The sequence below is a fragment of the Carlito syrichta genome, unplaced genomic scaffold (assembly GCF_000164805.1).
Source record: "Carlito syrichta isolate Samal-C Ts95f unplaced genomic scaffold, Tarsius_syrichta-2.0.1 Scaffold302305, whole genome shotgun sequence".
Lineage (NCBI taxonomy): Eukaryota > Metazoa > Chordata > Mammalia > Primates > Tarsiidae > Carlito > Carlito syrichta.
In genome coordinates this window covers 249,882-270,326 of record NW_007246401.1, presented here as the reverse complement: position 1 = coordinate 270,326, position 20,445 = coordinate 249,882, and the positions used below count along the sequence as shown (strand labels likewise).

At 49.9% G+C, this 20,445-nt stretch overlaps 1 protein-coding gene across 1 annotated transcript in view; it reads left to right on the top strand.

Annotated features, from left to right (window-relative positions):
• The window catches only part of CUNH12orf66 (chromosome unknown C12orf66 homolog), a 32,544-nt gene extending 17,263 nt beyond the window's left edge, over nucleotides 1-15,281 (top strand). Inside the window, exons 5-6 of the mRNA XM_021711461.1 lie at nucleotides 3,490-3,921; nucleotides 14,465-15,281. Of these exons, the coding sequence (XP_021567136.1) occupies nucleotides 3,490-3,921; nucleotides 14,465-15,281 (1,249 nt within the window). The remainder of the gene's footprint in view (nucleotides 1-3,489; nucleotides 3,922-14,464) is intronic.
• Nucleotides 15,282-20,445: the final 5,164 nt, after the last annotated feature.

The window sequence follows — 20,445 nt, the reverse complement described above, 5'->3', positions numbered from 1 at the left end:
GTCACCCACCCTGGAAATACGATCGAGAGCGATTCAGCCGATGTCCACGGTAGAAGAAGCGGGTCATAGGAGTGGAGGGGGAGGAAACACTAGACGGGAAAGCGAGCGTCACGCACACAAAATGTGACTGCTTAGCAGTGACAGACGACACACGTTAGGACTTTTAGAGGAGTTTTGGTACTTTGGCCTGTTTTAGGTCCGTTAATTTTCTGCTGTGCATGGAGGATACACATATACAATACGGACAGTAGAAACATGGCATTGGGCCGGGCTCGGTGGCTCAGCCTGTAATTCCACGCCTTGGGAGGCTGAGGTGAGTGGATTGCCTGAGCCCGCAGGTTCGAGACCCGCCTGGGCAACCTGGCAAGACCGCATCTCTACAATAATTCAAAAAATTAGCCGGGCGTGGTAGCGCGCGCCTGTAGTTCCAGCTACTTGGAAGGCTGAGGCGGAAGGATCGCCGGAGCCCAGCAGGTCGAGGCTGCGGTGGCCTGGAGCGGCCACTTCACTCCAGTTTGAGCGACAGAGTGAGACTCCGACTCAAAAAAAAAAAAAAGAAATGTGGCATTGAGTGTACATTTCATTTGACCCCCCCCTTTCCTGATATTGCTTGAAGCGACTTCAATTGAGGTCATGTTATTGAACTTCCAGTAAACACTCAAGGGGACCGGGCTTTCCGAGATCATAACTCTGACATGGCTAGTATGTTGATTTGTACACACTTATTATGTGGATTTACTGGCAAAAACTGGCTGGATGTTTTCTGCCTTGTGTATTTTTTCCTCCCAGTTTTATGGCGTCGCTGTTGTGGCGTTAATTATTATTCCTCTTCCTATAGACAAGCAGATTGTGCAGGAAGGTGTGCAGTTAGGTGATAGAGCCCGAATCAAAATACCTGCCCTTGGACTGTCAGATTGAGTTTGTATTTGTATAACTTTTTAACAACATGCATGTGAGTTGTAACTTGCATGTTTTCTATATGTGTGTGTCTTTTATATACCGAGGGCGCCAGAAAAAGTGTACACATTTTAAGCGATGTTACCTGTGTGCTGCTTTTAGCTCATCATCATCAGAAGTGTCTGGACGTTGATGGGAACCACTGTGAGCACCTCTTGTAATTGCAGAAGTCAAATGTGACTTGTATTCATCTGTTATTATGGGTATATTGAGAAGTACAATTTTAATACAGTCACTTCCTTTCTTAAAATGTGTCTACATTTTTTTGGCTCATCTGTGTATGAAAATGAGATTCATCGAAGGTGGGTGAGATTCTGGCAGTTGTGGCTGTCTTCAGACTCCCTCACCTCATAAAAGGCCCAAGTGCCATGATTCTCACCTTTTTTTTTAAAGCTCATTCATGGGAATTTGATGCAAGCTGGAAAATAAATGTGTACACACAGTTTTGCATATATCTGCGAGGATTCTGTTGGCTTTCCTAAAGTCTACCTATTGACTCTATTTAAAAAGTCTGTTACCCTGCTTTTAAAGTTGTATGAGGCCAGGCTCAGTGGCTCAGCCTGTAATTGCAGCACTTTGGGAGGCCGAGGCAAGTGGATTGTCTGAGCCTGAGGGTTCAAGACCAGCCTGGGCTACTTGGTGAGACTTTGTCTCTACAGTAAACCAAAAATTAGCCAGGCGTGGTAGTGTGCTCCTGTAGTTCCGGCTACTTGGAAGGCTGAGGTGGACGGATCGCTGGAGCCTAGTGGGTCGATGCTGGGATGGCCGTGAGTGTGCGGCTGCACTCCAGCCTGGGTGACTCCAACACAAAAAAATAAAAAATACAAATAAAGTTGTATGAGCCGGGCTTATATGTGAACAGAGCTGCTCCCCTGCGTAGGGCTGTGTGTATAAGGCCGTCTCTGTCCTGGCTGGGCTCTGGGGATGTTGTCCTTATTGTGCTAAGTGATTCACTCGTAACAAGAACCCCACTGGCATGGGTGGGTCTGAGGACGAGGCCTTGAGATTGAACCCACAACCTGGGACACTGTGAAACATGTGCAGGCACCAGAAGGGTCTCAGGCCATCTCCTCATTCCTGAGTAAACTTCTGAAAGTGGCAGGCTTAACTTGAATGTCTCCTAGATTATTTACACGTAGAGTACATGTGAGTTCCAGAATTTAAATTTTATCTTTCCACATATCTTAGTTTTTTGGTATCAGCATGTGTGATATCAGTGTGCTTACAATATGACTTCACCATGATCAGGTTGACTGTTCTCTGTATAAATATTTTCATTTTTTGTAGTGATCTGCCTCCCAAAGTACTGGGATTACAGGCGTGAGCCACCACATCCAGCAATTTTCTTTAAAAGTTAAGAAAAAAACTTTTGTGTTGCTATTTAAAACGTTCCCATGCTCTTGAACTACTTTGCTAGTTGTTAAAGTATTGTAGTTGGTCCGGGGGAGTCAGTCGTAAGCAGGGTAACCAGCTGGTACCGTTTGCCCAGGGATGAGGGTTTCCAGGATGTGGGACTTTGTTTTAAAAGCTAAACTAAAGGTTTCCAGAGAAGCTAGACTTTCAGTGCCAAAACCCGGAACGTCCTGGGTAAATTGGGACAAGTTGGTCACCTGAGTCACAAGGGTCATTTTTTGAATCATACACCGAGCAATGAACAATGATTCATTGAGCAGTGTGAAATGATTCATTTATTAAGAGTATATGTTACAAATACCGTGATAGATGATGTTTGTCATTAATTGCAGTAATGTAGTTTTTATCACGAACCACAGTAATATATTTAGAATTCTAAAACATTTATTAAAGCATCCTGGGCTTACAATAGGAAATTTAAGCTGCCAGCCCTCCCTGAGCTTTTTCTGTTTGTAGGAATCGCTGTTTTAAGTCTGCCCTGTCTCTTCCACTCTCCTTTTCTTGCCTCTGGCCCTTTGCTGGGCCCAGAATTGCCCTAGATGACACCCACGATGCGGACTGTAATGAGCAGCATCTTGGATCTTGATGAACAGACACATGTGTGTGCTGTCCACACCGCTTGGTCCTTTTTGCCTCTGTGGCAGGTGCTTTGGGTGTTATTTTCTGTGGGTTTCCTCTGGACCCCAACCGAGGGCAGCAGCTACTTATCATTGGTCCCTGGCCTTCATAATTCATAATGTGGTGCTTACTATAACATCGAACGTCAGCCTCCCCAAGAGTCCTCGATTTTCTTTTTCCTTCTGGGATCCCAGAAGTCTGTTTTCTTGCACCAGAGGATGCACAGGTGTGCCTTCCATTTTGTGGTTTGGCCTAAAGATAAGTTTCGAAGGAAAAGGCAGCTCCAAACAGACACAACATTCTGATTTTCCAGGAACAGCAATAGTGCCTCACAGCTGGGTATGGCTTTGCCTATATTTGTGGGAAAGGAGGACTTTTTAGATCCGGCTGATGTATTTGCTGGAGAGCTGCACGCTCTGAAGTAAATCTGAGTCCTCCCGGAGGGAGTGGGGCTGGCGCGTGGGTGAGCCAGGCCTGTGGCCCCACTCGCGAATGACGTAGGAGCCACGGGCACTCAGCCGATCCTGGAGAGCAGAGCACAGGCGAGGTAAAAACCCTCGACTCAGTGGGTGCGAGGCCCGGGGTGCTGGGGGTGTCGGCGCCTCCGGCCTCCGCCTCACCCGCCCGCGCGTGTCGTGTCCTCGCAGGGGGCCAGTCCTTCTTCAGCAGGAAGGACTCCATCCGCACCATCTACACGTCCCTGCACAACGAGCTCAAGAAGCTGGCGGCGGGCCGCGGCGCCCCGGGCGGGGCTGCCCCGCAGGTGGAGGAGCTCCTGTCCCACCTGTCGGAGCAGCTGTGCTTCTTCGTGCAGGCGCGCATGGAGATCGCCGACTTCTACGAGAAGATGTACAGCCTCAGCACGCAGAAGTTCGTCAACGCCGACGAGCTCGTGGGCCTCCTGGACGCCATCCTCCGGAAGTACAGCGCCAGGTCAGTGGGGGCGAGGGGCGAGCGTGGACCGCCGGGCCCCGCCCTCCCACCGCGCGGACCCCGCCCCGCAGCCTCAGAGTCCGAGAGTCCACAGGCTCGTGAGCGTCCACGAGGGGCAGCTATGCGGGAGAGGCCGCTGTGTGCCCCTGTCCCTTCAAGACGTTGGTAGGCCTCCGTTCATCGTCCGTTCATTCATGCGTTTCCTTGAGGCAGGGTCTCACTCTGCGGCCCAGGCTGGAGTGCAGCGGCCTCGGCTCCGGTGCTCCCCGCTGGGGGGACTTGATGGAGTGTGACTGCCTGGTGGAACTGTCCGGAAGCTGCCGGGCCCCCCGCCTCTTCCCCAAGAGGGTGAAACCCCCTAGCTCCGGGTGGTGAAAGCCTGTTTTCAGAGTCCCCGGTGATATCGATGCGGAGGCGAGCCCCACCCTGGGCGGTGAGAGGAAGAGGTGGACGCCCAGCTGCAGCGTGCGCCCTGTGTTTGTGCACGGGTGTGCTTGCCAGGTGTCCTGGGGGATGCCTGACTTAGCTGCTTTCCTTGTCTCTGGGGCCTGCCGCCTTTAAGCCTTCCTGTGGATCCCGGCTTCCCAGAGCCTCGGAATCTCCCCCGTCCTGCAGAGCCCCCTCTGGAAGGCTCAGGGCAGATGCTGGCTGCCCCGCACCCTGCGTGTGGTGGTGGTGGAGACCCTGGAGCCGGCCTGCGGCACCGCCCGACCATCGATGCCCTTTTGCAGCCTCCCTCTTCCCCATGATGCGGCTCTAGTCGGCTGGGAGTTGCTGATGCCGGATACAGCCTGGCCTGCAGAGGATCTCAGAGGCTTTGGGTTAAGCCTCTGGAACAACTTACGTTACTTCACTGAGAAATTCTGAGAGGTTGAAATTCCGTGGGGCAGATTGGTTTTCTTCTGAAGTGGGATCACTTTAGTGATCCACGAACATGGTTTTGCCCTTTGTGTGGAGACTTTGATTTGGCATCTCTGTGCTACTCCAAACATTTCTTTCATGGTTTCAGTGTTCTGGAGAAATAGTTCTTACTTTGGTGTTGTGTTGTGTTGTATTGAAAGAGTTAATCTTCTTCCCAGAGGACACATTTATCTTTTGAGGGGAGTTTATTTGCCCCGGTATAGCTGGTCTGTGTCAGAACCCTTACAGAAATGTTGTGAATAGTGATGTCTTTCAAACGGTGAAGTGCCTTTGGATTAAAGAATGGCGTGGGTCTACCCTGGCCTTGGTTCGAGGAGCAGATCCTGTGTGAGTTATTGCTGTGTCCAGAGATGGTGCAAAGCGCGTCGCTTTCTCCTCGAGAAGCTGACTGTGTACACAGTGGAGTGGTGCTCGAGGCGTCCTCTCCTGGTTAACTTACTGTCAGTACGTTAGTAGGCCAGTGTCACCGCTGGGTGAGGAGTCACAGTCATTTGTGATGCTGCATCTCAAATTGAGTCATTAACTAGTTAAACTATATTATTCAACATACAATTATTAATTATATAAGAGTTTAATTGCATGCCATTTAGAAAAAGAAACATGACTTTAGCATGTTCCAGGTCAGCATGCCTTCTGTCCCTTGAGTACTTTTGAGGAGAGGCTGAGCTGCTTGGGATTTGTTTTTGTTTCTTTAAGGAAGTATCATTGGGCCGTTTTCTTATTCTGTATAACTTACATTTATTTATAATTCACATTTATTTATTGTTTTTCTTTGTTATTATTATTTTTCTTTGAGCTGGAGTCTCTGTCGCCCAGGCTGGAGTGCAGTCGCATGCTCAGGGCCACCGCAGCCTTGACCTGCTGGGCTCAGGTGATCTTTCTGCCTCAGCCTTCCAAGTAGCTGGGACTACAGGCACATGCCACCACGCCCAGCTAATTTTTTTGATTTATTGTAGAGACGAGGTTTTGCCAAGATACACAGACTGGTCTCGAACCCATGGGCTCAGGCAATCCTCTCACCTTGGCCTCCCAAAGTGCTGGGATTATAGGCATGAGCCATCGCACCTGACCTATTTACTGTTTTGTACAGCTGGCATAAAGGAAAACTCTTGACTAATCTTTCTGTTACAGGGTTAAAACAAATCTGGAAGACGGATTAAAAATGCACATGAACATTTACCATCCTAAATCAAGAATACAATTTTAAGAAATAATACTCTTAAAGAAGGAAGTGATTATCACTTACACATTCTAGATGGTTAAAAAAAACCTCTGTGGTATGGGAATAACATACCATTCGGTGATTTTAATTCTGTAATGATAATTTTGTAGCTAGAATCTAAAGAACACTTTAAAAAAGCTGATCTGCGTACATTTCTGCTTGCATTTTAGGAAGCACAGTCTCTTGGTCTGGTTGCTTCATTGGCAACTTTCTCACCAAAAGCAGAACAGTCATTTGGTTAGGCATTCTGTTCCTTTTCCTTTATTGAAGGATTTGTGATGGTAGGACTGCCAGTGGTACCATTTGTCAGCGACATGTGTCATTTTGCACGGTTAACCGCTGCCCGCTGGAAATGTCATTAGCAAATCAGGAGCAGCGCGATTTCCTGGAAGGTGCTCTCTCCTAGGGCCTCGATCAGGCCCGTGAAGACCCAGGCAGGCCTCCATGTACCTGTCCCTGCTGCCTTTTCGGGCTCTTCTGCTGCCCCCACCAAGTGCCTTAAATTGCAACCAAATTCTTAGGAAAAAAGAAAGAAGCTTCAAGCAGAAATCATTGAGGATTTTAAGCAGAAGTCAGAAACCAACCCTTAGTCTCACTCACGTGTCCCCTGTAAGTTTTGGCGTTTCCTGCCGCTCTGCGTCGGCACCTGGTATTCCTTGCGTTGTCCCATCCTGTGTCTCGTGGTTGTTGCCATGGTGAGTCTGCGGTATAAACCTTCCCACCTTTACTCTGTGGGTTGGCCAGTCTCCTGGGGCTGACCTGAGTGGGACTCCCCGGGGAGCGCCATGCGACCCTGCTGGTGGCACTGGGCATGGTGCTTGCTGTGAGCTGTGGGTCAGGGTCTGCTCCCCGGGGGTCAGTTTGAGCCCAGGCCTGGGGGAAGCAGCTCCCCATGGCGATGTCCAGAGTGCCCGGGATGTGCCCAGCCAAGCTCACTGGGAGCCTTTGCTTGGGTCAGGCCTGCTGGCATCTCATCGCCCAAAGCGAGTCACCACCCGGTCCATGGCGGGGGGACAGCACACCCACCTGTGAGGGAGGGGCTGCAGATTGCAACACAGCGTGTGAGTCAGCTGGAGGAGCTGAGGCTGGGTGGTCCGGACCATCTCTGCCAGGCTGAGTCCTGCCCACTCCTGTCCCCCTTTCAAATTACGGGCAAAAAAACACACGTCCCGTCACATTTGCCTTAAGGTGTTTTTTTTTTTTTTTTTAATTTTCGTTTTTTAGTAGAGAATGGGGGCCTTTCTGTGTTGCCCAGACTGGTCTCAAACTCCTGGTCTCCAGAGAGTCTCCTGCCTCGAGTGCTGGGACTTAACAGGCGTGAGCCACCGCGCCCAGGTATCTTCAGCCGTTTTAAGTATTGTGAAGTATATTCACCATCTTGTACGGTGGATCCTTAAAACATTTTCATCTTGGACAACGGAGACTTTATACCCATTTTTCATTTTGTGAAACTGAGACCCTGTGTCCACTGAGCGATGTTTCTGCCTCTCCCGTGCCTGGCAGCCACCCTTCCACCTTCTGCTTCTGAGTTTGGCTGCCTTCCATGCTGCATCAGAGTGGAGTCGCACAGCCTCTGGCTTTCTGTGACCGCTTGTTTCCCTGAGCGCCATGTCCTTGGGCTCCTCCGTGTGAGCACGCGGCAGGATTTCCTCCCTTTCTGGCTGAGCAGTCACCACCGCCCGTGTGCACCGCGTTTTCTCTGCTCGGCAACCAGGGCATCTGCAGCGCCACCAGAGATGCCATCTCCTCGCAGCCTCCACAGGCCTCCACCGGAGGGGCGGCTCCCCCTCTAAGCTGTTTCTTCATCTGATCACACCTGACAAATGTGCTAGCTTCGCGTGATACCCATTGTGAGACCTTCCCCCAGCAGGGGCCGGCGGGGAACACCAGGATGTTTTGTATCCTTGACGTGTTGTGTTGTCCTCGGAGACCCAGCAATCCTGTTTCAAATGAAAAGATGTGTTCAGTTTCATTTACAGATTTTTTTTACTGTGACAAAACTCACACAACATAAAATGTGTCATTTAACACCTTCGGATTGTGGTGATACAGATACAGACTCCTGACACGCAGGGGCCAGCATACTCCTTTTGGAAGGAGCTTGGGGTGCGAACTTGCGAAGGAGGAAGGCATGTTTCTCAAGTGGATTTTGGTGCTTCACTCGAGTATCAGAGGGGCAGTTTTGTAGTTTCCTCTATTCTGTGGAGCCTCCCTACCTGTCTTCCTCCCCCATACTTCTTCCCTCCCTTCCTCCCTCCCTCGCTCCCTCCCTCCTCTCTCCCTCTCCCCCCACCCAGCTTCTTCCCTCCCCTTCTTCCTTCTTTAGAGCACGTTTTCTCTGCAAAATAGTTGTTAGTTCTGCCTTCAGACTCTCTGAGCTTCCTGCTGTGGTTCGGTTGCGCGTTCCTGGATTGCAGCCGTTCCCAGGCCCTCCTGGGATGGTGTCCTTGGTGACTGTGAGGCCTGCAGCCCAGTGGAGATCGGGGCGTGGCACACCATCAGGCTGGTCTCGCCCTGCTCCGGCAGGCCCACACTCACCTGCGTTTTCAGCTCTTCAGAATGAAAAGTAGCTCTGAGCTAGGCTCAGTGGCTCAACCTGTAATCCCGCGCTTTGGGAGGCTGAGGTGAGTGGATTGCCTGAGCCTGTGGGTTCGAGACCTGCCTGGGCAACTTGGTGAGACCTCATCTCTACAATAAATCAAAAATGAGTCAGGCATGGTAGCATGCGCCCGTAGTTCCAGCTACTTGGAAGGCTGAGGTGGAAGGATTGCCGGCGCCCAGCAGGTCGAGGCTGTGGTGGCCGGGAGCCTGCAACTGAAAAAAAAAAGAAAAGTAGCTCCGAGGTTCCGCATATCTGTAATGAATGTTGAACATTTGAGGAGGTTTAGTGACTGCTATGGAAGGCTTGTCAGGAGTCGTTCCGAAGTTTTGCACGGGGAATTTATATCCTCGTAAAGAGAGTACTGGATATGAACAGTGGGTTCCAGCTGAGAGTGATAGGAAAATATCAGTAGAATTATTTGTAGTAGAATTTTCTCCAATCTCATGTCACAGTCCTGTGACTGACACCCTTACAGGGTTCAGAGTTCTTGGGCAAATCTTCCTGAGAGCCACGATTGTAGAAGTTTGGGATACTTGTAGAAGTTGGGCAGGGTGGCTCACACCTGTCATCCCAGTGCCTTGGGAGGCTGAGACAGGAAGATGGCTTGAGGCCAGGAGTTCAAGACCCCATCTCCACAAAACATTTTTTAAAAATTTGCCAGGTATGGCACATGCCATTAGTCCCAGGTACTTAAGAGACAGAGGGGGGAGGATCACTTGAGCCCTAGAGTTTGAGGCTGCAATGAGCTATGATCACACCACTGCACTCCAACCTGAGCGACAGAGTGAGACACTGTCTCTAAAAACAAAGTAAAATGAAAAGAAGAAGAAGATGGGATTACTTAATGCTCATAAGTGCCCAGGGCCTAAGGGCTAAGGTGGTGGGAGCCTTTTTTATAGTTCAAAGGTTTTTGAGACTTTGCTCCAGTGGGTTGTGTGTGTGTGTGTGTGTGTGTGTGTGTGTGTGTGTGCGCGCGCGTGCTCAGGTGCAAGCTTTAGACATTCTATTCTTGGTTTTTTGTTTTTTGTTTTTGAGTCAAGTTCTCTGTCACCCAGGCTGGAGTGCAGTGGCACCATCTCAGCTTACCTCAGCCTTGACCTCCTGGGCTCAGGCAATCCTGCCTCAGCCTCCTGAGTAGCTGGGACCATAGGCGTGTGCCACTATGTCTGGCTAATTTTTCAATTTTTTGTAGAGACAGGATCTTGCTATTTGCCCAGGCTGGTTTTGAACTCCTGACCTCAAACAATTCTCCCACCTTGGCCTCCCAAAGTGGTGGGACAACAGGTGAGAGCCACCATGTGCCGGCCCTGGACTTTCTTAATGTTTATTCCCAAACACGTGCTGTTTGAAGAGTCCAAATTAAGTTAGCACATGAGCCAGAAGGTTTAACATCTGGATTAACTCTCTGGCTCTTTGAGTGCATCTTTTGATGTGGCCTCGCCGGGGTTGGGCTTCCCTTCCCCCGTCTTGCAGGACTTTGGTGTAGAATAAGGCAGGACACAGAAACAATGTTATTTTCATGTGAAGGTGTTTCACTCTGTTCCTCACTTAGGAATCAGGGCTCTCTTGATCATCATCCCACTAATTGGCATTTAAATGATTCTGTAAAGCCCCGGGTGTACTTGAGACAGTTTTTTCCTGGTTGATAACCAGCATCTTCCTGCACCAGGAGTGAACACAGAACTTTGTGCAATGTGTCCATCACGCGAATAGGGAAGCCATGGGGTGCAGGGAGCTCGGGCCAGTGCAGTATCTGCCGCAGTGCTGGGAACGTGTGACACACTTGGGGGATTGTGCACTTGTCCCCCTTTAAAATGGAGTCGCTCGCCCCAAGGTTCCTGCGGCCTCTGCGGGTGCTTAGGGCCTTCAGGAAGAGGGTGAGGGCTTGATGTAGGTCTCTCACCATGGGGTCGTGCTCCAGGCCCAGCAAACCCTGGGCGCTTCTTGGAGGGAGGAGATCCTGCAAGAAGACTCCGTGGAGAGCTTTGCACAGAGGGGCCTCACCTGGCACTCTGTCCTGCTTGCTGGATTCTTAGATCACAAACAGCAGGCGAAGGCAGCGGCAGGCTCAGGGTCACGCGCTGGCTGGATCCCTGCTGGGCGGGTCTTCTAGAAGGAAGGGAGCGAGGGCATAGGCAGCGGTGACGTCTGCGAGGGGGGAGCTCCAGCTAGGGCCGCCTTATGTCTGGTTTCCTGGTAAGTGCCTGCGGAGAGGATGGGTCCTACGACAGGAGGAGATGTGCCAGGGGACCCTGGCCTGTTCTGGGAGTGGACGGAGAAGGCTGTCCTAAGGCAGTGACTCCGAAGAGGAGGCCCGAGCGTTGGGAGGAAGCCAGAGGGGGTGACGGGCAGCACTCTCGTGCCCCTGGGCTTGGCACCGCCCTTGTCCTTGTGCCTGGAGGAATGGCTGGTCCCCTCAGGGCTGCTGTCACCTGTGAAGCTGCCTGCGTAATCTAGCGAGCATAATCTGATTTTCAAAACACATGCAGCAGATATCAGGCGTCCCTTGTGCACAGTAAGAGTGAATACAAAATAGGATGAAACTTACTTATGCTTGGTCACAATGTCAAGTGTATTTCCTACTACAGATCATAGTCGGAACCTTCTTAAAACCTTTTGTCTGGGACACATGGAAGTGAAATTGCACTACTGTCTTGACTGTCTCAAGTGTCATTGCGTTTCCCATCAGTTACTTACTAGCTGGAGAGAGTGAAAAGAATGTGAACGTGGCTCAGGCCGGGAAGGGACCAGGTCCTTCTGTGGTGGCCCCATCCAACAAGCTGCGCCGCTGCCGCTGTCACTCCCAACACCAGAGACGGGGCGCTGGGAGAGGGAAGGAGTTTTATCCTGAGGCCATGGGAGCAGGGAACAGGCTGTGTGTGTGCAGCCACCGGAAACCTGTTCATTTAGGCAGAGTTTTCATCTATTATTTATAATAAACATACATTTTATTATCTTTTCCCCACTATTGATTACTAATGACCACATGTCTTATGACCATTGCTGTTTCTTCATTTCTTTTGTTTCTAAAAAAATGTTTTTATTTTAAAGATGTAAGTACAATTCAGGATTAGGTAGATAAATGTTCGTTATGTAGGTACCCTTGTTGATGAGGTGTTCCCCCCCACCCCAGCAGTTTCCCACTACTGCCAGTCCCTTTCTTATAGTATTATGATCATTGTTCAAGGTCCGCTTATGAGTGAGAACATGTGGTACTCAATTCTTTGTTTCTGTGATAGATCACTGAGTATGATGGACTCTAAATCTGTCTAAGTTGCTGCAAAGTCCAGATGTTTGTTCTTTATGGCTTCATAATATTCCATTGTGTATATGTATCACATTTTAAAAAATCCAGTCCAGTTTCAGTGGGCAGCATGGTTGGTTCCATGTTTTTGCTACTGTGAATAGTGTTGCAATAAGAATGCGTGTGCAGGTATCTTTTTTGTACAGTGATTTGAGTTCCTCCAGGTATAGTCCCAGTAGGGGGATTGCTGGGTCACATGGAAGGTCAGTTTCTAGTTCTTTCAGAAATCGCCACACTGTCTTCCAAAGAGGTTGCACTAGTTTGCACTCCCACCAGCAGTGTAGAAGCCTTCCTTTTTCTCCGCGTCCTCACCAGCATCTGTTGTTGTTTGTTTTATTGATGATGGCCATTCTTGCTGGGGTGAGGTGTGTCTCACTGTGGTTTCGATTTGGATTTCTCTGACGATGAGTGAGGCCGAGCACTTTTTCATGTGTCTGTTGGCTACTTGTATATCATCATTTGGGAAGTGTGTATTCATGTCTTTGGCCCACTTTTTAATGGGGCTGTTTGTTTTTTTTCCTTTTGGCGCATTTGAGTTCCTTGCAGATCCTAGATGTTAGTCAGATATACAGTTGGCAAGTATTTTTTCCCATTCTGTGGGTTGTCTCCCCGCTCTCTTGATGGTTTCTTTGGCTTTGCAGAAGCTCGTCAGTTTGATGAGGTCCCACTTGTCTATCTTATCTCTTATGGCATGGGCACTTGGGGTTTTGATCAGGAATTGGTTGCCAGTTCCAATTTCCATAAGGGTGTCTCCTGCATTTTCTAGGTTCTTATAGTTTGAGGTTTTACATTTAGGTCTCTGATTCATTTAGAGTTGATTTTTGTGTAAGGTGATAGGTAGGGGTCCTGTTTCAATCTTCTGCATGTGGTCAGCCAGTTTTCCCAGCACCATTTACTGAACAGGTTCTCCTCTCCCCAGTGGTTGTTGTTGGAGGCTTTGTCGAAGATGAGTTGGTTGAGAAATTTAGGTGCTGTTTCTTTCTTAATCAAGGTTTAGACCCAAACAGTGGCTGTTGCAAACCAGTGCTCAGAAGACATCAGTCCTGCCGTTCTTCTAAGTGACAATGACCTTGAATGACTTGGGACTGCATGCTCTCTATGTGATTACAGTTTTTTGCTTATTCCAGGAGTTCTGGTTCTCAAGGCTTGGTTAAATGTTATACATAAAATTAATACAAAGATGTGAAAGAAAGCCGTTGTCATCTGGAGACTTAGGGAACAGAAACGTTTCTGGATTTGAGAAAGTTCCAGCAGAGCCCGTTTCTCATCTGGGTCTGGCAGAGGCTTTCCCAGGGATGTGCAGTCTTCTTGCATGTGTCTCCTGCTGTCAGGGGCTCCATGCAGATGGCTGTGTTCCCTCCAGTCCCAGCCACAGTTACTAGATCGAGGACAGTGACGTGGGAGACTGAAAAAGCATTCATTGTTAAATTCAAACAGCTTCAATGTTTAGCCCAAGTCAGCTTAATGCAAGTTCCCAAGTCTTTTCTAAATCACTGAATATAACCAAAATGGTCTCTTTTCAGCCTGTAACACTTCAGCGCCCTGGAGACCTTCTCATGCATTTGGGGTTTTGTCCTAAGATGAATAGGGAGTGATTGGAGTGTTGGCCTTTTCTTGTCTGGCCACCGTTTTGTTTGTAGCTGGGATTAAACATGCAAGGAATTTGGGAGCTAGGATTGAATCAGGGCTGTCTGGTACATGCTTTATTTTCTTAAGAAACACTTAGTGGCCGGACTCGGTGGCTCAGCTATATCATCCCAGCACTTTGGGAGGCTGAGGCGAGTGGATTGCCTAAGTCTGCAGGTTGGAGACCAGCCCAGGCAGCTTGGCGAGGCTTTGTCTCTACAAGAAATCAATAATGAGCTGGGTGTGGCACATGTCTGTAGTTCCGGCTACTTGGAAGACTGAGACAGAAGGATCAACTGAGCCCAGCAGGTGGAGGCTGTGGTGGCCGTGAGCGTGCCACTGCACTCCAGCCTGGGCGATGGACTGAGACTCCGACTCAAAAAAAAGAAAAAGAGAAACACTTATTGATTACCTCTTGTGTTTCAGACATAGATTTACGGTCTGTACTCTCATCTGTGAAATAGGTTTACAATACCTCGTGGCAGTGCAGTGAACATCACACGAGTGTACGTGTGTCACGCATGCACTCCATGGATGCTTCCGAGATGCGGCTTTCACCTCTGCCCCTTCAGACCACTCCCCGGGGGAGGATGTGGGTCCTGGTGATCATGTTAGTCCCGTGACTCCCAGAATCGATGGGGGTGGCGGGAAGGACGGCTGATGTCGTGTTTCTGTTGTTGTGAAGGAGGCAGCCACGACTGGCGTTTCTTTCCACGCTGGCTGTTTGCACAGGAGCAGGCGATGCTGAGATGTTGCGGCGCGTGCTGGCACCCCCGGCTGGCGTCCCTCCTGCCCCCACCTCCACAGCCCATCGCCGCCGGGCCACCCGTCCCTGCACGTGCAGTGACCGCCCTGTCCTCTCCCCCAGGTTCCACCACCCGATGCTCAGCCCGCTGGAGAGCAGCTTCCAGCTGGAGGCCGACGTGCTGAGCCACCTGCTGAAGGCCCAGGCGCAGGTCTCCGAGTGGAAGTTCCTGCCGTCGCTGGTGAGCCTGCACAGTGCGCACGCCAAGCTGCAGGCCTGGGGCCAGGTCTTCGAGAAGCAGCGGGAGACCAAGAAGCACCTGTTCGGGGGCCAGTCCCAGAAGGCCGTGCAGCCTCCCCACCTCTTCCTCTGGCTGGTGAGGCTCAAAAACATGCTGCTCGCCAAGTTCAGCTTTTACTTCCACGAGGCCCTGAGCCGGCAGACGACGGCCTCCGAGATGAAGGCTTTGACCGCCAAGGCCAACCCGGACCTCTTTGGGAAGATCTCCAGCTTCATCAGGAAGTACGACGCTGCCAATGTGTCCTTGATTTTCGACAACCGCGGCTCAGAGAGCTTCCAGGGCCACGGCTACCACCACCCGCACTCCTACCGGGAGGCCCCCAAGGGCGTAGACCAGTACCCCGCCGTGGTGTCCCTGCCTGGCGACCGGCCGGCCCTGCACTGGCCCAACGTCATCATGCTCATGACGGGCCGCACGGCCGACCTGAGCAGCCTGGAGAAGGTGGTGCATTTCTACGACGACAAGGCCCAGAGCACCTACTTCCTCACCCGGCCCGAGCCGCACTTCACTCTCGTCGTCATCTTCGAGTCCAAGAAGTCGGAGCGGGACTCCCACTTCATCTCCTTCCTCAACGAGCTCTCGCTCGCTCTCAAGAACCCCAAAGTGTTTGCCAGCCTGAAGCCGGGCTCCAAAGGCTAGCGGGGCCTCAGGCAGGACTTCCAGGACGCGGGCGGTCCTTCGTGGCGCTGGTGGCTGCAGGGGCTGTGACGGGGATGCTCCTGTGCTGCTCAGTGCCGAAGCCGCCCCTCTGGGCATGTGCACCTTCGTAAGGGTTGAGACCTGTTGAGGCAAGTAGCCAAAGAGCCCCCCACCCATGCCCGTGGGCGACTGCGTGTCTCCGTGCACAGTGAGCTGCATCGGCGCTGCCTCCGTTTTCTTGTAGCTCGTGTGGATTGCCTGTTTGTTGGCCTGCGGGTTTTCTCAGATGGTTTTGATTTTTGGAAACGTGGTGTCTGAGATGGTCAATGGCCTTTTTAGAATTAAGGACCCTGTGCTTTCTGTCTCACACATTGACAAAATAACATGGCGTTGTCAGTTTTATGATTGTGGTCTGCAGATTAATATTTTTGATGCCAACATGCAGTCTTGGTGAGAAACTTCTATCGGTCATTGGAGCTGATGGCCGGTCAATGGTCAGCATCATGTCAGTGCCACAGTCCAGAAGACCCTTGTGGCAGCCCTGGGGGCCGTGGCGTCCTCTGGGGTGGTCTGCATTCCTAACCCATGGGGTTTTTACTCCCATGCAGTCGGAATTTCCACCCTGTTTGAGGTCAGCATCAGCGTCAGATCTGTTCTGCCTGACCTCGTGTCAGTCATGTCCCTGCTGCCACATGTGCTCATGTCGGCGCCGCTCCCTGGTTATTTTCAGGCTTAACCGCGTGCGTGCTGCATCTTCTAGCCACATGGAGAGGCTCACCCCCCATAGTCTACTGCTGTAAAAGCAAAGTGAGGGTCCCACGGCCTTGTCCTTGCTGGAAGTCACCTGTGCGCTCAGATGGCCTCAGCATTGTCAGGTGGCCAATCTGGGCCTGGGCACTTCCGGGCTTGGGTTTCTTGCCTGCCTTCGCCACCACATTGAGACGTGGGGGTCCTGTAATTCGCCCCACGCCCCCTCGTCACTGGGGCGGGGGGGGTGCGCAGAGCGTAGAGGCGTCATGGGCTGTGGAGCCTTCACTTCGCGGTTACTGATTCCAAAGAGAAAGAAGCCACCAAGGGTACTTGGGCTGTTCTGTTTACTTGCTCCATCAGTGTGTGTGAGTGGTCAGGCCAGCCTTGCTGCATGACCGGCTCATGGCAGGCCTGTGTGTGCTGTGGAGCCTACATGTCTACGTGGGAGGCGTGCACCTGGTCTGCACTACCTGGCGGAAGAACCCACTGGCTTATTTTTTTTTTTTTAAATAAAGGATCTGTAAAAAGCCAGTTTGCTTTAAATAGAAAGTAGTGACTTACCTCTGTGTTTTATTAACTCAGGTTCTGAGAAAATCTGAAAAGGTTTTACAACATAAAACCTTACATGAAAAATTGGAAACAATTGGAACTAAAAAAGCCAAATCATTTCCCCTTTTGTGTTTTGCCAAGAAACTGAAAACTCCTTGGTATGCATGTAGCTTTTCCTTGCATTAAACTACCATTAGCCTTAATGACTCAGTCCCCGTATTCCTGGGAGAACACAGGCTTCAGTGGAATCCGGAGAGGGTGTAAATATTAATAAAACTTATATACAGTGTTTAAAGGACCAATCTAAACCCAGAGTATATTTATTTGTATATTTATTTTTAGACATAAACACAAAAAGAATGTACAAAGAGCAGAAGGCAGATGTGAATATTAAGAAATCTAAGACAATATAAGTTCGTAAGTGACTGTGAAGCTAGCTGTCATAGACTACCGGAGGAATTTTTGAAGATTCAATATCTATACTTTCATTGTTTCTTAAGCTCTTCAATAAAGTTTTCTAATTATTAAAAACCCCCACATATTTTGGTTCAAGCCAAGAAACAAAGTCATTTTACTCTAGGATTTATCCTCTGAATCCTGTAATGAGATCCATAAAGTCTGTGTTTTGCTAACTAGAAGAGTATATTTGCATATTTTCTGTAGACTGCTTGCTTTGAATTTGTCTCTAAGCTGCAACTTAATAACTTGTTATGGGTACCCGGGAGCATGGTCACTACTGAGTTTGCCAGGGAGTCCACCAAGGAATGTTTTAGGAAGCTGTTTGGACACAGTGGATGTTTGAAACTGTCCTCTGTTGGATTTGGCCTGATGTCTAACTATGTCATTTTGGGAGTGTGTGAAAATAAAGCCCGATTCTTAACCAAGCGGCCAATGACGTTTATGTGATTGCATTGTACACTGGACACACTGGGGAAAATTGACTTTTAAGAAAGAAAATAGTTGCTCCTTCACTGCACTTAGGATGATCTTTAAAATGTGTCCTACTCAGCTGGGTGTGGTGGCTCACACCTGTAATCCCAGCACTTTGGGAGGCCTAGGTGGGAGGATTGCTTAAGTCCAGGAGTTGGAGACCAGCCTGGGCAACATAGTGAGACCTCATTTCTACAAAAAATCAAAAAATTAGCCAGGTGTGGTAGCACACACCTGTAGTCCCGGCTACTCGGGAGGCTGAGGCAGGAGGATCGCCCAAGCCCAGTAGGTTGAGACTGCAGTGAGCTTTGATTGTGTCACCATACTCTGTCCTGGGTGACAGTGAGACCCTGATGCAAAAAAAGAAAAAGAAAAGAAAAGCCCACCCTTCTGACTTAGCAGACTTCCAGCCTTGTTTCTTTGGCAGGTCAGCCTCTGAGCTCTACTTCTGTAAAATGGGGATAAGGAGGTGGGGGCTGTCCTTTTCAAAGGACAGTGGAAGGACGGAATGAGACCATCCATGTGCAGAAGGCTTGGAGACTCTGGGGCTTGCCAGCCTGTCTGTCAGAGACGGACCCCTCCTCCGCCACCACGGCACCCACCGGGACACATCTGTCTGCCGGGCTCTCCTTTCTTCTGCCTCAAGTCTGACACACCTGTGCTGAGTCCACTGGTTTGAGCAGTACTTGGAGACGTGGACTAGATCACTGCCTCACCAACCCTCCACACTTCTTTAGAGTCCTTGGTCCCTTGTTCCCAGTTTTGTATAGTTGGTTGACACATCCTTTTAGTTCCTCTACAATTTCTTTTTGGTCTGGTTGCTTTAACGATTACCGAGAGGAGTGTGTTAAAACCCCAACTGTGCTTGTGGATTTGTGTCTTTCGTCATTTATTTCTATCAGTTTTTCCATCCTGTATTTTGGAGTCCCCCCTCCCCCAACCTTTTTTTTTCTTTAGTGGGTCTCAGTCTGTCACCGAGGCTGGAGTGCAGTGGTGTGATCATAGCTCACCACAGCCTTGGCCTCCTGAGCTCGTGACCCTCCTGTCTCAGCCTCCCATGTAGCTGGAACTACAGGCCTGCGCCACCATGCCCAGCCAGTTTTGTTTTGGTAGAGATGAGGTCTCACTATGCCATCCCCAAGCTGGTCTCAATCTCCTGGCCTCAATCGATCCTCCCTCCTTGACCTGCCAAATGCTGGAATTACAGGCATGAGCCACCACCTGGCTATTTTGGAACCCTTTTATTAGGCCTATATATGAGGAGGGGACCAAAAAAAACCCAGAATTTATTTATAAAAAACTTTGTATTTATTCTTATATGTTTAGATTTGTCACTTGCAAAGTACTCCCCGTTTGCTGCAATACACCTATCGAGATGCTTTCCACTGCTCAGAACGGTTTTTTGTTCTTGTTTTTTTTTTTTAGTCAGAGTCTCACTCCACCCAGACTGGAGTGCAGTGGCATGCTCATGGCCACCCCATCATCAACCTGCTGGGCTCCAGCGATCCTTCCGCCTCAGCCTTCCAAGTAGCTGGAATTACAGGCGTGCACTACCGCACCCAGTTAATTTTTTGATTTATTGTAGAGACAGGGTCTCGCCAAGTTGCCCAGGCTGGTCTCAAACCCGCAGGCTCAGGCAATCCACTCTCCTCGGCTTCCCAAAGTGCTGGGATGACAGACTGAGCCACCAAGCCTGGCCCAGAACAGATTTTGAGCTCATCAATTCCGATGCCTTTTAGTGCTTCTGCCAGTTTTGTTTCACCTCTTCTTCCATATCGGCAAAGCGTTTCCCTCTGAGGACGTTTTTCATCTGAGAAACAAAAAAAGTCCCTTGGGTGGGACTTTAGGAAGCTGCTTGGACACAGTGGACATTTGTAACTGTCCTCTCTTGGACTTGGCCTGATGTCTGACTGTGTCAGTTCGGGAGTGTGTGAAAATAAAGCCCGATTCTTAACCAAGAGGCCAATGACCTTTATGTCATTGCATTGTACACGGGACACACGGCAGGGATTAGAGAGGGTGGGGTATGAGGGTCACGCCGTTTTGGTCAAAAACAGCTGAACACTCAATGGGATGTGGGCAGGTGCGTTGTCATGGTGGAAGAACCAGTCACCTGTTGGCCACAAAACAATTATCTGAAGCCGAACACAGCCTCTCCCAACAATGCCAGCTGGTACACAGATGCTGATGGGTTCCTGGAATACTCACCTAGTGGGGGAAACCTGGACTACAAAGAGGCCGCCCTTGTGCATGAATATTTCCTCGAATTTTTGAGTTTTCAGAACTTCTTGTCTGGAGAGGTCTCCTCTCTTCCTCTGCCTGGCCACCCCGGCTGCCCCTGCCCCTGCGTGCCTGGGTGTCTTTTCCATATTCTCACTTTGCACCTATTTGTCTGCATCTTTGTATTTAAAGTGTCTTCAGTAAGAACTAAGCTACAGAGAGAAGGCTGCTTAGAAAGATCACACCCCCTGCCTCTGGGTGGGTGGGTTCAGTTCATTTCTTCCACAAGGTGTCGAGCAGCCTTGGACTGTCCCCGCAGGACTCACCCTCTTCCCTTTACTCTGGAAGTCAGAGCCCACAGTATGATCAGATTCTGTATTTTTTTTTTTGTAGTGGTTGTATATTTTATGAGGAGGCAGCTAACATCTGGAGTCATTAGAGGCCTACCAGTGGAGTCTAACTGTGATTCCTTTTTTCATTTATGAGCCATAAAACATCCACAAAGAGGAGTGTGGCCTCCTACTTCTGCGTGACCTTGAAATACAGTTAATATAGGATGGCAGGGTAAGTCCTGGGTTCTCTGGCCTTTTTAAAAAACTATTTCTTGGCCGGACACGGTGGCTCACGCTTGTCATCCCAGCACTTTGGGAGGCCAAGGCAGAAGAATTGCCTGAAGACCTTTCCTCCCTCTCCCCTCCCGCCTCCCGTCCCCCCT